Source organism: Drosophila guanche, unplaced genomic scaffold (assembly GCF_900245975.1).
Source record: "Drosophila guanche unplaced genomic scaffold, DGUA_6, whole genome shotgun sequence".
NCBI lineage: Eukaryota > Metazoa > Arthropoda > Insecta > Diptera > Drosophilidae > Drosophila > Drosophila guanche.
Window position 1 is genome coordinate 659,762 of NW_022995763.1, and position 16,470 is coordinate 676,231.

The following is a 16,470-nucleotide window of genomic DNA, read 5'->3' on the forward strand; positions in this document are numbered from 1 at the left end:
AGCATACAATATACACATACATATGAAGCACCTCGTATGTGCTTTGCAATCATCTACGGGTTTCTATTGTCGTTGTCGAGTGATTTGTTTAAGGTTTGTCTTGCTCTCGAAGCGATGCGGCTGCAGGAAGTCCATAACAATATCAGTTTCAAACGCAAAATGAAATGAAATGAAATCAATTTTAGTGAGTGGTCAGTCGATCTTCAATCAATCAACTGGCAGGAAGCACTTGCTGGAAGAATTTTTAATATATATTTTAAAGAGTTACTCTCGAACTCTTTTGTGATCTTGTGTTGACAAATGACAAATTTACCTCATTTAGCCAGTGCTGAAAAAGAGTTCACTGGCTCACTTCACTCTCTCGCTCTGCTCCTGCGCTCTCTTGGTATCTTCACACGATTACAGTTAATTAACGCAAATGCAGTTTGCATTCGCATATAGTAAATTCCATTTAATTGACATAAATATATGCAGTTACATGCGTTTTTGCTTGTGTCGTATCAGTTTGGCCAAAATTATAATAAATTAGGCAAAATCAACAAAGCTGTAAACTATCTTAATGTGAATTCAGTGTGTGCATACAAAAATACATGCATACATATGTATGCATGTGTGTAAGAGTATTTAAAACTTCGGCTATCGAGGCCTAGGCCTTGTTTTCTTTTATTGTACACATTTTTATTGTACTTATTTTGTATGTTTGGATAATTTTTAGCGGCGCAGCAACCTTGCCACAGTTTCTCGAACCGTGTCACTTAACTGTCACGGATTTATCCCCCCCTTCGCTCTGCGCCGCAGCAGCAACAGCGCCATACACCATGCGATATAACGGAACCGTACTGCCCCGCCGCGCACTCTCGCTTTCAGGGCCTGTGGGGGTGGCTTAATTAATTTAAACTAGAGCTAGAGCGGAGGACGCCTTAAGTCGTCGGACAAACAAAAGCCAACAGCGCCACAGATGCTACACACACACACACACACACACACACACACACACACACACACACACTCGAGCATACACAGACAGTGTACAATGTTTAATATTAATTTTATATAAAAGCAACAACAATTAATTGTAATTGACTCAGTCGCACGGGCAGCACACAAGAGGCCAGGTCGGGAATTCTTTTGATTTCTTCTTTGCTTTTTTTTCGTATTCGCTTTGCGTTGAGTGCAACAAATGATGAGTATGATACGAGCCGGAGGACTCCGCTGTCATCTCTTGCTCCTGCTCCTAACCATTTGTGGCATGGCCTGGGGCGATGTGACATACCGCGGCAATGCCGTACATCCAGGTTTGCATTCAATCGGAATACCCGAAATCACTTAATTCAGCATATTATTACCACAGATTATCCCGGGCAGTGCTATTATGAGGAACTCAATCAGGCAATACCCAAGAAGCAGTCCTACAAGCCAATCAATCGCGAGGGCTACTGCCAGTCCATCTACTGTCGGCCGGACTATGTTCTCGAAATTGGATAGTAAGTGGAAACATAACATAAATATTAATACAGCGATAGTAATGGGAGCCCCATTTTTTATGCGCAGCTGCGGCCGTCATAATCTGATGCCCAACGAAAGGTGTAAAATTGCCAGCGATATGCGGCGCACATTCCCCGACTGCTGTCCCAAGTTGATCTGCCAGGAGCAGGAGCCGGAGAGCAACTACATCTAGGGCCGTCCTTTAGGTTGTGGATCGTATTTGTTAGTATTATCATTGTTTTCTATACAACCAGCAATTAATTGTACCTAAGGGAATAAATTTCGATTTGCGACTGTTCAAAGTTGAGAGAAGTGTCGAGTCGTCTTCTACAATGGCGTTGCACAATCTGAACAATTACACAATTAAGAAGCCGCCTGGCATGTGGTCGGTCTGATCTCGTCGCGTCGCTGCTGAATTTGCTCTGTTTCGCAGCAGTAGTCTATCCTCCCCAGTGGGGGGGCCAATCATCATCATCATACGATGATCGTAGAGCCGCTGTGAATATGCAAATGATAGTTCTCCACTTCTATACACATAAATCGCAATGAAAGTGCAAACTATAAATAGGAAACTGGTTGCCTCCGTATCGTTTCAGTCTCGTTTCCACATTGCCAAGATGCGTACCAGTGCCGTTTCAATCTCTCTGAGCTTCTCCGTCGTGCTGCTGATGCTGCTGGTGATGCCATCCACCATATATGCGGGTGAGAGACAATCAATAATATTGTGCTCGCTTCCAAATAAAATGTTTTATCCCATAAAACCAGCCAGCGAGCCGGTGTGCACTTATCGTAACTCGGAGGATGAGACCATATTCCTCAAGTATCTGCCGCTGTTGAAGCGGGGCCAGGACTATGTGGACTTTGGTCAGGATGGCAAATGCCTGAAGCGTGCCATCTGCACGGATACCTTCAAGATCTTGGTGGAGGAGTGAGTTCATTTACAATACCATTAACCGAGTGGCTCGGCTAGCATATTTTTTGTGTCCGCTTTCAGCTGCGCCCAGCACAAGATCAATTGTGCCAATAAGGATCGCTTTACGGGCGTCTTTCCAGCCTGTTGTCTCAAGTGTCCATAGGGGAGGAGCCTGGAGAAGCACAGCAGAATGCGTATGAATAATTCTTGAAACTACAATACTCTTGCACACGGAGAAATATGTTTGGGAATGTGACAATATTAATGATACTATGAATAAATTGCAAGCAAACGAAAGCCTAGGATATTTTAGTTGTTAACATTAACCAAAATCACACAGCATTCCCCGGACATGAGCAATTCAATCTGAAATTGAATAGCCAGTGGGGGAGCTGCTAGAAATATTCATATAATAGTGTTCGCTGCTTATTGCACTGTCTCCACTGTACCGAAACGTTGTTGGCAGCCTTAAAGTACCGTTCAATCTCCGCTTCGTTTGCATTGTTTTTCTTCCACACGTCTCCGTTATTAAAAATTCGTTTTCAATTTTGGCGTTGTTCTTTCCTTTATTTTCTCTTCTTTTTCCCCATACAATACCAAAACGTATGTTTTTCAAGTTTTTTTTTTTGTTTGTTTGTGTTGTTGTTTGAAGGTTTTTTTTGTGTTTATTTTTCATAGTTTCTTAGATTAATAACATGTGGAGAGGATTAAGCGGGCGGCTCGGGCTCTCTTCTCTCTCTATCTCGTTCATTTCGACTCAGTTCTTTTCCCAGCGCCTATGCCTACTTCTACGGCCTACAACTACTACTACGGCGCAGCGCTGCTCTGCACTGCCCTCTCGCTCGTTTTCATGCAGGCGCGCGCGCCAACCTTTCTTCTCTTCTCTCTGTCTGTCTCTCTCTTCACTGTCTTTCTGTTCTTGATTTACATTGATATAGAAGACGACTATACCTTGGATGTATTTTTTTGTTTTGTTTTCGAAATAATATTATTGGATAGCAAAGTGTTAAATTGGTTGTAGTAGTAGTAGTAGTAGTGGTACACAGACACACGAACACACAAAATCCAAAATTCGTGTTTCTTTAGTTTTTGTTTTTACATCTTTTTTATGTTTCGTATTTTGTTCTTTTCTTGTTGCGGGTTACAATAACTGCTTCAGTAACTTGCAATATTGAGTTGTGTTCATCTAGTGTTGGAAATCACCAACCACCAAGGTGCTGGCTCCAAGTGAAGCTCCTAGCACCAGCTGAATTGGGTTGTTGCTGTTCTGCCAAACGTTTGGCTGCCCGATATTGGTTTGTGTTTTGTTTTTCAACTTCTTTATGTTTTGTGTTTTCTTCTGTTGATGTTGCTGTTTTCAATAACTGCTTCAGGAACTTGCAATATTGAGCTGTGTTCATCTAGAGCAGAGCCACAACACCACAGAAGCGGGTGCTGCCAAACGTTTGGCTGGCTGATATTTGTTTGTGTTTTGTGTTCCAACATCTTCTTTAAATCATTAATTTCATAAAAAAAAAAAAAAATTCTACTGACTTCTGGCCCTGGAGAGCCGTCTTTTGTGTGTTTGTGTACGATGACGCTTGGTGTGTGGTCGTGTGTGTGTGTGTGTGATTGTGGTGGGTATGGTATGTATGTTGTGTGAGTGTATAGGCCGGCCGCCTCTCCGTTAACTATTTTAGATACACTTCTCGCTTAAAGATCCTCATCCTCATCGGGCAAGGCAGTCGCCTGGGCCTCCTGCAAATCACGTTCGATTTGCAGCTGCCACTCCTTGTCCATCTTGACCTCTGGCGGCAGCAGTGCCGGCATGGCAACGAACTCTAGGTTGGGATCACCAACCAACTTGCGTGCAAGCCAGAGGAATGGTTTCTCGAAGTTGTAGTTGGACTTGGCCGAAATGTCGTAATACTGCGTAAAATAAACAAAAATGAATTAGTAACATTGTAGTGAGTCGATGGGCTGTTCCAACTTACCTGAAGATTCTTTTTACGATGAAAAACAATGCTCTTGGCCTTTACTTTGCGGTCCTTGATGTCGACTTTGTTGCCGCAGAGAACTATGGGAATGTTCTCGCACACACGCACCAAATCACGATGCCAGTTGGGCACATTTTTGTATGTAACTCGGGAAGTTACATCGAACATTACCACAGCGCATTGTCCTTGAATGTAGTATCCATCACGCAGACCTCCGAACTTCTCCTGTCCGGCTGTATCCCACACGTTGAAACGGATAGCTCCACGATTGGTGTGGAAGATTAGAGGATGCACTTCCACGCCCAGTGTGGCCACATACTTCTTTTCGAATTCGCCAGTCATGTGGCGTTTGACGAATGTGGTCTTTCCAGTGCCACCATCTCCGACCAGCACGCACTTAAAAGTGGGAATATCCTGACCTTCCTGAGCCATGTTGAGCGCTTTTCTTTATTCAAGTGAAGAATCTCGCAAGTGGAGCGTCGATGGCTATAAGCAGCGGTAGTAGGAAATTGGTTATAGCACTTTTCTTTCAAATCTTTCAATTTCTTTAATTAGTATTATTTGGTGGTTTGGTTTTAGCGGACTGGAGTTGTGTTCGTAGTTGGCCGAGCGCTCTGCAACTGATTGCAAGAGTCCTGATGTGGGCACGAACAAAATATGACGCAGTAGCAGCGGATGCGACCAAAGCCCGCCAAGGACAGAAAACAGCTGTTGCTAAGCCAGCATAGGGGTGTGTGTGTGCGAAAGGGAGCCCGATAGATTGCAACAGCAGGGCACAACATTCACTAGAGCAGAGGAAGAGACAGAAAGAGAACGAGATACTGCAGGCAGCTGCTGCTGCTGTTGTCCCTGAGAGAGGGCAGGTATACAACACCAAATAACTGTTGTAAGTCAAAAATTCCACTACAAACAAGAACAAAAACACACACAGACACACACCTCTCGCGCAACGCATGCCAGTATGCCCAAATACGGAAGGAAATACTTGGCAAATTGAAATCCTACATGCACATACATACACGCGCAGAAACATACATGTGGACGTACACACAGGAAGTTTTTATTTCGCAAATAAACGTAAGCCTGGATAAAACAAACTGGTGCCTTTTCTGGCTGAAAATACACGAGGCTCATCAACAATATAAGAAAACAACGTTTTAACTTTGAAAAGGCGAACGTTCTATTACTTAGGAAACGCTGCATTCCGCAAATGCCTCCTTCTTCCACACCACCAATACACTCTCACACAAATACATGCAGCAAGCACAGCCATAGACGCAAATAAAGCGCGCCAAATTACAGGCCGGCAAGAAAAAAAAAGTATTGTAATAATTCCGCTGTATTCCGTGGTAGCCGCGAGCTTTGCGAATGACTATTCAACTAAACTCTACAACCCACCAACAGATTTGATATGTTCTCTTCACAAAAAAAAAAATAAAACATTCGACGAAATAGCAAATGTTAACACACACACACACCGGAACATACTCACACACACAGATGATGAATGCCAGACGCCGCCGCTGTCGACACATGCGCCAGCTTCGGTCTCAAATATGACGCAAATTTCTTTATTTTTTTTTTTGCAATTCATGTTTAACCTCACAAAATCTTGGGTGCGTTAAATAGCAGTTTCCAGCCCGGCGGAAGGAAAAGATTGCACTTTATGATTGCCCATCCACATGGAACTCTATGCCGGGTAGTGTACCAGCTTTTTTATGACCGGGGCCGACACGGACGCACATGCAGACACACATTTTGATGCCAACACGCGGCTGTAAAGGCGGCACCACGTCGCCTGACGCCGGGCCAGCGGAGCACCCTAAATCGGCACAAGGGATAGGGGACACACAAAAAAAAAAAGAAACTAAACTAGGCAACTGAAAGCCGGTGCTGAGCTTAGAAAGAAGTTTTGACGAAATAAATGCCTAATCACAGCATAATACCGAAAGAAACCGATGCGCCGCCATCACCAGTTTTGCAGCAGGTAATGGCCGCACATTAGTTCTTGTTCAAAAGTTTCTAGCCGCAAACCAAAAAAAAAGAAGCGAGTTTTTATTTTGTACTTACATGTTAGTTACGGATTGAACAAATTTCGGATTGTGCAAATTTCACGACGTCCACTTTTCACTTTTTTTTTTCCAACCAACCAGTGTGACCACCTGATCTATACACAGTGTGACAGCGGAATTATCGATAAAGTATACCGGCAGACTTTCGGAAATATACCGAAATATACCCTTGTATTTTTAAAATATACTATAAATATATAAATTGAATCTTAAATTATTTTCCGACTTTGATGTTCTATATAATATTACTAGCTAGTTAGGAGTCTCCGCGCTAGAACTATAGTTTTATCCAATTAATCAATCAATTCTCCACAAGATTGGCTAGTTTTCACGACTTACTTTTCTTGAAATGTTTCCAAATTAGGTTTAAATCTAAAAAGGTCAACGAACAAAAATAGCATAAAACGTTACGTGAGAGGGAACGGAATGCAACGTAATTTGACAATTTGTTGCTTGTCAACAGATAGGTCTAGCGTAGTATGAGTCTTTGTATACCCTATTTCCATAAATTAATATCAAAATGTAATTTTCAAAGCTGCTATCAAACATTAATAATATATACATATGTATATCGATCTAGCTGTATTCTCGGTATCTGAATAATTTTGTTGAGATGGCTTACCAACACAGATAGAATGTTTTTGCATTGATTAGAGCCAAAGATTTCCACAATTTTCTCAATTCGAGGATATCCTTCCCTCCAAGGAAACTAAATGTAGCTTATTCCAAGAGAAATGTTTGGGAACAATGCTGGTTAGTATTCGCAGCATGCTGCGAAAAATGAGCAGTGAGTTTCTGGTCCATACAAATTATGTTGCCAACGGTAAAATATGTAAGTTGGGATGGAATAGAGAAGGAGAATAGAGAAAGTCCTGGAGGGATATTTGAAAAGTATGCGTATGGGGGTTTGGATACCTTATATTATTGAATATACTTTACAAATTGAGTTTAATAGGATGATGATATTCGTTAAATAAAACATTATGTATCGATATACCTACAATGAACTCAATTTCGTGGTATAAATATACTGAAAAGTATATAATATTTCTTAAATGGTCACCAGCTGTGACAGCGGAATTATCGACTCTACCGACAGACCCACAGAAACATACCAAATACACAATCTCTTTTAAAAATATACCGCAAATATACCGTAGTCTTAAATCATATTCCTCGAATTTGATCTTCTATTTGATATTACTTGCTTGCAAAAACTTTCAACACTAAACAAATAATTTAATCCGATTGAAGAATCAATTTCGCTTCTTATCAATAGTCCTTCGTATTGGATTGGATACCTTAAGACCTTATTCCTTTTCATTCAAATCCTCCTCTCTAAAGTTTTGCTTCAGTATGTAAATGTATGTAAATTATTAACAGAGGCATGTTAACTGATAACTTAAATAAATTGAAAAATTGGCGCGCAAATAAAAAGAGTAAAATAAATTCTATTGTTTTCCTGAAAAAGAAAGGGATCATAAGGAAATATTGTAATAAGTGGTTTGGGGGGCAGGTCTCCTATCCTTACAACATAAGCTCAAAGTCTTAAAGTTGTTAAATTTTCGTGGGAAAATGGAAGTATCAAAATTGAAGTATTGTTGATCGAAATAATATTTCCCGACTCAGATTTTCTGTTTAATATTACTACGGCATTTAGGGCCATGCATAACCGATCATGCATCAATTTTCTGAATGATTTCAAACCCAACTTACCCAACTATTAGTTATCGGTCCATTAGCATCGCAGCAGCGAGCTTTTCACAGCGAGCACTTTTTCATGCGCGCCCTTTCCGTTAGAGTTTGAAAAACGGTTTGAGTTGCCAGCGCGCGGTGGTGGATAGAATTCTCGCTGGTTCATTTCCTTCCGCAGGCCAGCCATGGAATGTTGCTAGTAGGTTTTGCGCGCATTCACTTGCATAAATTGCTTACGAGTGCCCACTTGGTTGAGCCATCACGAACGTTATTCATTTAAACTGATTTCATTGTAGCGCACTCGTTTAGTTGCTTCCCCCACATTTTTCTTTATTACAATTCAGTCGTTTTGATCTCCGCGTACTTATACTTACAATGCAAATTAATTGAATTATTTCAATTTACTACCCAGCATTCACTTCATACATGCATATATGATTTTATATTACTTTCCCTTCCTTTTTTTTCGTTTCGTTTCGTTTCGTTTCTTTTCTTTTGCTGTTCAACGTTTTTGACTGCCGCTCGTCGTGATTATCATACACAAGCGACCCAGACCCAACCATAACAACAACAACTGACGGGCAGACAGACCCATAAGCATATCAAAATGATGCCCCATTTCGAACTGAATCATTCAGATATAGATTGGGTTCTAGGAGCAGGTACCTCTGCCTCGTTAGTGGGATACTCGTGGTCTATTGAAGATCCCTGTACTTGAGCAAATTCACAACGAAGAGGCACTTCAGCAGAGCATATCTAAGCCTGCCATCAAGCCAAGCAAACCAAAGTTCTGGCATTGTTTTTCCCGAGCTCTTGAGCTTGAGTCCCAGCTCGTCCACAGTTCGGCTTTTGGCTTCGGCTTCGGCTTCGAGCGAGGCATCCACCCACCCACCAGCCACCCTCCAGCCATAGAGGCAACAGAGAAACCCACCCAACGTCGCCAACTGAGACAAATCTAATTTACATGATCGCTCGCATTATCGTCCATTGTATTATAATCATCTGCGACGACGTCAACGTCGACATCGACCTCTGCTGCCGTCCCCAGAGCATTGTCTTTTTTTATATTTTTCTTTGAATTTTATTGTTGTTTTTGTTGTTGTTGTTGTTGTTGTTGTTGTTGTAGTTGGCGGTGGGGGCGAGTTCAGTGGTTGGCGCTTCCTAAGTGGATGACACTCAAGCTCATTGAGCGATCCATTGTAGGGGGTATGGCATGGGGATGGGATGCCATTCGATGGGAATGAGCATGGGGTGGGGCGGCTCAAGGGATGTTTCAGGGGGGAGGAGCTGGGCTGTGTGGCTGCACCTAGCCTGCCAGCAGCATAATACAACAACACGAGTAATAACAATAACAAATAACAACAATAACAATAGCAGACTAAAGCAGCAGCAGGCAGGCAGGCAGCAGCAGCACCCACCCGGAGAGGAGAGAACTAAACAATGCGAAATATTGTTCGTTCTCAGTTTTAAAGTTCAAGCCGCGACATTAGCACACGAAATCTGTGATTATCCGACAACCGACTACAAAAAAGAAAAAGAAGAAAGAAAAGAAAAGAAAAGCAAGCCCGCAACTTGGAAAAATTCAATAGCAAACATCGAACCCCATCGATCGATCAGGTGGATCTGCCAATCCGATTCGAAACGTTTTTAGAGCGTGAACCAATCAATGAACAACTAAATGCACTGCAACTAACACACATTTAAATGTAACAACAAAGCAACAGCAAACACAAGAAGCACGCACAAAAGACAACAACAACAAATGAAACCGAAAACCAATGCAAAAATAAATAGCGCGAACAAGTTGCAATTGGAACGGATCAACGGATATATCAAAGTGATTGTTTCCCATATCTTTGGAATTCCAGCTGCAACGGGAAGATCTCAAGGAATACTGACTACTAATGATTGTAGATACAAATCACAGCGGCAGCAAAGTAAGGCTCAGACACTGCACTCCCCCAGTAATCACATTTCATCAACACATTTTGTATGCGGAATACAGACTAGCAGCGCAGCGTAGGGTCGGCCTGGGGGGGGGACCCATTTAAGATGCAAAACATTACTGGGAAAAACAGGCAGCTTTAAAGTGTTGGCCGATTGCCGCCCTAGTATTAACATACAATTTGATTGATAAATTCATTTCATATTCAGCACGGAAAAGTAACACAAATAAATACGAAGACGCGTGTGTGTGCGTGTGTGTGTTTGTGTGTGTGTCTGATTTTGTTTACTCGTCTAAAAATTTGCATTTAAATTGTGGGAATATTTGCACTTTGCTGTTGTTCCTCTTTGTATTTACATGTTAATTAAAATTGGAACAATCCATAAATAGGCAATGGGTGGGATTAACACGTGTTGTGGCGTATGGTTCACCATACCCCTCCCTGGCAGAAGGAGTATGAAACAAAAATATTCCGTTAATGTCTTGGCCTCGCCCTAGGCATCATCATTTCCAATGTCAACGTCAGTGTTGCACAGCCTCGATCGTAAGAGCAAGAGAGCGAGAGCCAAAGAGAGTGCATATAAACATATGTATATACATATGTATGTATGCACGTATTTTTGTATCCCCAGTCTCGGTATTGTCTGGTGCGTTCTGGTTGTGGCTTTGAGCTGACATTTTCCAGACCGAACTTTCTCTCTTAGCGGCATTTTCCACCAAAATCTCATTTGAGAGAGTGAGAGACACATTTTCTCAATACCATTTGACCTCCCCCCCCCCCCATTCAGCGTGTAATTATGCAGACGGGTGCGGGCGGGGGACACATGCATAATTTCCCATAAGATGCTGCGTCACCGAATTGGCAAACAAAATGATTCAAAGTATAGAACTCAAATGACACTTGTTGTGCTGCTTGGAAACCGATTCAATAGTTTCAAAATATAAATTATGATCTATATATGGTCTGGTACGGGTTAACAGTACTGTATTTTATTTATGCAAGAGAAAGCCTTACACTCACCTTACACAAATACATCCATATGTACATGGATGTGTCATAGGGCAACTCCGTCTCCATCCCTTTCTAGCGCTTGGCTCTCAGTGCGGTGCGTGGTGAAAAAGTTATTGGTCCTCCCCACAGCGGACAGCGCGTCACCTTGTGCGTAAATTGCACCTTGCATAGCGTAGTTCGCATAGAAACCGATTCGGTTCTCATCTTTTTTGGGCGCCATATGAATTCACGTGCTTTCTTTTGTTTTGCAAACAAATTGGGTTGAAACGTGCTGCGGGTTTTGATAGAAAAAACCATTCGAATTCTTGATACAGCCACCATGTCCCCCCACATTGGATTTCCCTATAGAAATCTATATATAATAATTAATGTTCATTGAACATTCTACACGCAGTTGTCTCCATTTCAGATCTCTCAGCGACAACAAATCCCTAATCAATGCCAGAAATATTAATATCAATCAAGAAAGAGCAACACAAAGAGCATCACGGAGAGGAAGGCAGAGCCAAAGCGGAAGTCGCAATAAGTAATCCGAATCCACGCGATCAGTGAAAATTGCTAAAACATTTGAATGGAAGCAATATTGCAGCACAAGCCGAACCAAAATCAGAGAACGGTACATCTGCAACTGCAACTGCAACTGCAACTGGCACTGTTACCGCTACAGCAAGCAGTGGTAAGTTTTTGCTCCTGCTAAGCCACGCTGGAAAAGAGAGTCCCTAAATATTTAGCTATAGCTATGATCTGCATATCATTTCGTATTATCGATGGGCTCTCGTTTCTCTCGAAGCGCGTTTCATCATCCAACGCCTAATTGGCCATTCAATCGTTTCTAATTATAATTATTTGTGGTAATTGCACTTGATTTGAACGTTTCAACCAAAGCGCATAATACACATGTACATATGTACGGATATGTATATGTAATGTGAATAAATGTATTCATATAGATAACTATAAGGCAGGGCGATTAAACAAGTTAAGTCGCTTGTGGCGCTGTCTTTTTATGACAGAAACAGCACAAAAATAAATAATAATTTAATCAAAATATTTACTCACAGATAAGACAAGTGAAACGTGGCACTTGTGCGAAGTGGAAATGGAAATGGAAATGTCAGCCATTTATTTTGTGCGACAAGGAAGTGCCAGAAACGAGGCAGAAATTATCAAGAAATTTTAAAAGTGAATGGACAGAAGTTGCAGCCCAAAAGTGGATGGTTTGAGTGGTTCCAAATAGCTGCATCTGCAGCTCTCAATAATAAATTATTTGGCTCGAAACGAGACAAACCGATTTGAATTTGTTATAAAGATACACAGATACAGACAGATACAGATACATATACAGGGAATCTAGCAAATAGCAAATCAAAAACTACAACCGACCAGATAGACTGTGTTTTAATTGTGCAATTAGCTGCATAATTGCCATGCTCTGAATAGAGGAGCGTAGCCCTCCAGTGGGGGGCTGCAAGTGCTCCCAGGCGGAGACAAATCTTCTCTGCATATTGCTTAATCCGAATCATTATCCTTGGCTCTAGTGCGCTGCCCATCAAAATGTCAGACCCAACCATGTAATGGCTTCAACGTAAGAGCCTCTTAATCCCATGCCAGTGCAGTGCCTGTCAACGTGAGACGAGACTCGGACTGGCACCTTTATGGGGCCCTTTTTTGCTTGTTGATCCAGTAGTCAGCTTTTTAATGACTCTAATGAGCGGATTACCAAGCAGCGACAGTTGCCCCCAAAGCCCTAGGGTAAACAGCAACAAGTTACAAACATTTTCAATTAAAACAGAAACCGAAACCGAAACCGAAACCCCAACTAAAACCAAAACAATTGCCACAGATATTGCGATTTGCATAGAGCGTTTATTGTCCAGAATGGATGGTGTTATTGTCATCATTGCCGGGCGGGCGCCACAAACCTGTTAGGCACAGAAATATGATATAGATCTCTGCACCAAAAGCCACTCAAGCAGACAGTCCCCCCACACAGTGCCTCGATCGATCGTTGCAATGCGTTACCCCATAAAGATCGCTTCGCTTCCAATTGATGCCATGCCCATAGATGCCCATAGATATGACGCTTGCAGTTCATGTGGCGTGGAGCCAGTTCCAACGATTGATGCAGAGCAGATCTGCGGGTGATAGATATGACGCTTGCAGTTCATGTGGCGTGGAGCCAGTTCCAACGATTGATGCAGCGCAGATCTGCGGGTGATAGATATGACGCTTGCAGTTCATGTGGCGTGGAGCCAGTTCCAACGATCGATGCAGAGCAGATCTGCGGGTGATCTGCTGCATAGCGCGTGGCATGTGCAACAGGAAGACCAACTACTAAAAGACTCCTTAACGATGAACGATCGTGGGCGCCTTACTGCTCTGTCAGCTGTAGCCCAATCCACAAAGCTCGCAATATGAACCATAATAAAAACTGAACCGCACATCACTAACCATTAATGCTGATGACGCTGCCGCCTTTAAGGTTCAGCGGGTTGTTGATTGGCATTGGTTCTAACCGGTTCACACTGGCCACTCTGTGGTGCTCTGTGGTGCTCTTCTGGTTCTTGATTTTCATGAAATTGGGCATTGAATTGATTTCTGCTTAAGCCCAATGTTTAGTCATTCAGTCACAGAGACTCGATCTGTCGTACTTTTCCCCTTGTCTTAATTGTTATTGGGCGATGGAATTGATAAATGAAACTGGGTTTGGGTTTGGGTTTTGGGTGGATGGACCATAGACATTGCGTAGCCGAAAGTGACTTGGCATTTTGCATTCACGTGACACTCGAACACCGCTGAGTGAGCTGTGTGCGTCAGAGGAACCCCGAAAGGTATTATATAAAATCCCCCCGCTAAGACAATTATAATGTTGATGTTTTGATCGTTATAATGTTCATGCCGCTGACAGATCATAAAGCTAAAGATAGACGGCTTTACGAGGCCAGATCTAGTGGGAGATATGTAAGGGGGTTGCAAACCGATTTTCCGATTTGAGTTCATAGTTGAGCCTCGGGCTTGAGGTTCGATCGTTGCATACTTTTGAGCTGGACCTTGGGCAAAGCCAAGATCAACTGCTCAAAAATATCTTCCTGGCCATGCCTCCGATCTGCTGTAGATCCGCTCTACACGCAGATTTATGCCTGATAAACATTTTAACTCTGATAAGAGCTGACCCATAAATCACAGAATACATCAACAGACCCTAAGCCGCAGCATCATAAAGTCTACACATACTTCCACTGACGTCAGACGATTCCACTCCACTTGGAGTGTACGCAAAGATCTCATCTCATCTCATCTCATCTGATCGCGCAAGCAAACATCCACTTTTGGAAGGGACGGGGACACGTTGACTTTGGCTTTGGTTGGTGTCCAATGGACAGGCGACAGGCGACAGACGACAGACGAGAGACTGTGGCAGTCAAAGGACACGCGCTAAGCTGTCACGGACATGGGCATGGCCACCGGATGGGTCACATGGGTCGACAGCTCAGCTCACCACCGGTGTGGTGACGGTAAGACTGCCAGCGTTGGCAGCTGACAACTGGGCAAACAGCTCTGAACTTGAGCGAAATGAGTTCAGATTGCCTGTACATATATTTACATACGTAAGGGGGGGACAGGGGACAAATGTTTACCTATCCGCGTGCCCAATATTTGTGTTTACGTGATTCCGAAATTTCCCAAAAGAGCGGGGGCAAAAAAATACGATGCGCTTTATTTTAAGCACAACTCGATGCGTTTGCTTGCATTTCAAGTTATTCTGAAGTGTTCCGAATTACTCCGAATTACTCCGAAAAACTCCGAATTACATCGAATAATTCGGCTTTCATTCGAACCACTTCAAGACTCTTGCGGGAGCACACTTAAAATTTAATATAAAATTAATTTTAGTGCTTTTAAAGCTATTCCGAAATGGTCCTAATTACTCCGAGTTAGCATGAAAGCCTCTTCCGGGTGCACTCTTAATAACATTCAATTAAATATTACCTTAAAATGCACTTCGAGGCACTCTGAATTTTAATGAATATTGGTTCCATTTTTTTGGCATTTAAAGCTAGGCCGAAAAATTATTCGTGATAAAGCTATAGGCGGCAGTGTCTCTTGCTTGAAACTATTTCCCAATGCACTTTATCGGGCTTAGAAGTCACTCCAGAGGTTACACGAAAAGCTCTTCCTATTCCCACTCTCTGGAGAACTTCGAATTGGCATTCAAACCGCTCTCAGTTATCCTCTTAAATGCACCGTAAAGGGGCAACATAAATATGTAAATATGTAAATGTGTACATACATATGTATGTATATACATATGTCTGTATGAGCATACATCATTCCTCGCTGAACTTGGACGCGCTCTCGTTTCAATTCCATGGCTATGGCCTGCGGAAAAACACTTTGCACACACAAACACACAACAGCTTTTGTTGTGTGTTTATTTCATTTTTGGTTTTGGTTTTGTTTTTGTTTTCTATGAAATGACAAAAATTACGTAGATCTTTTGCCGCCATCAGGGCAGGGAGACACAGTGTATCCAGGGAATGGGGGGTGGATGTGGATAAGATGGACAAGGCGAGCGAGAGAGAGCGAGAGAGCGGCTGTGGCGGTGGTGTGGACATAGCCATCAGCACGCAAACGCAAACGACGGCACATGCGAGGGAGTCACACAAAACAAACACACACATACACGCAGTCACTCGTATATGTATGTATGTATGTATGTATTTGCAGATCTGTGCATTTATATGTAACGGTGATTTTGACTCCAGGATTTGGGATGCAAGTCCCCATGGGCAGAGCCATCATTTTTGTTCTATAATATTTGATTTGATTGAATTGACTTTTAGCTGCTCCTCACTGATTTTTGCATTTTCAGTTGAACATTTTTTGGCTATTATTTATGATATTTCTGGCTGCACTTTTTGCTTGCCAACAGCACAGCCAGAGTCTGGCGCTGTCTGATAAGAACAAAGCGGGTAGCCTGGCCCTCAGATAGGCATCGAGAAGTGCGACACCACAACGATGCCTCGCTCGGCTACTGGTATGGCTACTGGCATCGTGCTCAGATTTTGCCAACCCGCACCCGCACCTGCCTTCTGTTGTGCGATCCATTGGGCGATAACGTCAAGAGCAAGAACCAAAGGCAGAGACAGAGACAGAAACAGAGCACAGAAACAGAAGACAAGAACCGAGAGCGCCACCCGAGAGTGGCGGACACACGCGGTTGGGCCTGCGCGATGGGGATGGAGACGAGCGGCAACGATCGACTGAGAGAGAGAGAGAGTGAGAGGGGAGAGTGAGCGCCAGCAGCATCCAAACAAAGAGACAGTGAACAAACTAACGGACTCGGGACGGACCCTCAGACACGGCGGACA

At 42.8% G+C, this 16,470-nt stretch overlaps 3 protein-coding genes across 3 annotated transcripts; 2 read left to right on the plus strand and 1 right to left on the minus strand.

Annotated features, from left to right (window-relative positions):
* The first annotated feature begins 109 nt into the window (after positions 1 to 109).
* Positions 110 to 2,137, plus strand: LOC117591019. Its single transcript, XM_034284106.1, has 5 exons — positions 110 to 546; positions 716 to 1,295; positions 1,352 to 1,484; positions 1,552 to 1,707; positions 2,082 to 2,137. The coding sequence occupies exons 2-4, from the start codon at positions 1,181 to 1,183 to the stop codon at positions 1,676 to 1,678; spliced, it is 375 nt and encodes a 124-aa protein (XP_034139997.1). The 5' UTR covers positions 110 to 546; positions 716 to 1,180; the 3' UTR covers positions 1,679 to 1,707; positions 2,082 to 2,137.
* Positions 1,593 to 2,700, plus strand: LOC117591021. Its single transcript, XM_034284108.1, has 4 exons — positions 1,593 to 1,707; positions 2,082 to 2,187; positions 2,251 to 2,413; positions 2,480 to 2,700. Exons 2-4 carry the CDS (start codon positions 2,103 to 2,105, stop codon positions 2,559 to 2,561), a joined length of 330 nt encoding a protein of 109 aa, XP_034139999.1. The 5' UTR covers positions 1,593 to 1,707; positions 2,082 to 2,102; the 3' UTR covers positions 2,562 to 2,700.
* Positions 2,701 to 3,023: 323 nt separating this feature from the next.
* On the minus strand, positions 3,024 to 6,579 carry LOC117591012 (GTP-binding nuclear protein Ran). The gene is made up of 3 exons (XM_034284099.1): positions 6,445 to 6,579; positions 4,372 to 4,860; positions 3,024 to 4,306 (listed from the first exon to the last, which is right to left on the minus strand). The coding sequence occupies exons 2-3, from the start codon at positions 4,804 to 4,806 to the stop codon at positions 4,091 to 4,093; spliced, it is 651 nt and encodes a 216-aa protein (XP_034139990.1). The 5' UTR covers positions 4,807 to 4,860; positions 6,445 to 6,579; the 3' UTR covers positions 3,024 to 4,090.
* Positions 6,580 to 16,470: the final 9,891 nt, after the last annotated feature.

Bases quoted from the DNA above. Each gene is read 5' to 3' on its own strand.
- LOC117591021 (XM_034284108.1), top strand. From the start codon at position 2,103: ATGCGTACCAGTGCCGTTTCAATCTCTCTGAGCTTCTCCGTCGTGCTG. The intron at 2,188-2,250 runs GTGAGAGACAAT...CCATAAAACCAG, and splicing joins GCCATCCACCATATATGCGG to CCAGCGAGCCGGTGTGCACT. The intron at 2,414-2,479 runs GTGAGTTCATTT...GTCCGCTTTCAG, and splicing joins TTCAAGATCTTGGTGGAGGA to CTGCGCCCAGCACAAGATCA.
- LOC117591019 (XM_034284106.1), top strand. From the start codon at position 1,181: ATGATGAGTATGATACGAGCCGGAGGACTCCGCTGTCATCTCTTGCTC. The intron at 1,296-1,351 runs GTTTGCATTCAA...TTATTACCACAG, and splicing joins CGGCAATGCCGTACATCCAG to ATTATCCCGGGCAGTGCTAT. The intron at 1,485-1,551 runs GTAAGTGGAAAC...TTTTATGCGCAG, and splicing joins TATGTTCTCGAAATTGGATA to CTGCGGCCGTCATAATCTGA.
- LOC117591012 (XM_034284099.1), bottom strand. From the start codon at position 4,806: ATGGCTCAGGAAGGTCAGGATATTCCCACTTTTAAGTGCGTGCTGGTC. The intron at 4,307-4,371 runs GTAAGTTGGAAC...TATTTTACGCAG, and splicing joins ATCGTAAAAAGAATCTTCAG to TATTACGACATTTCGGCCAA.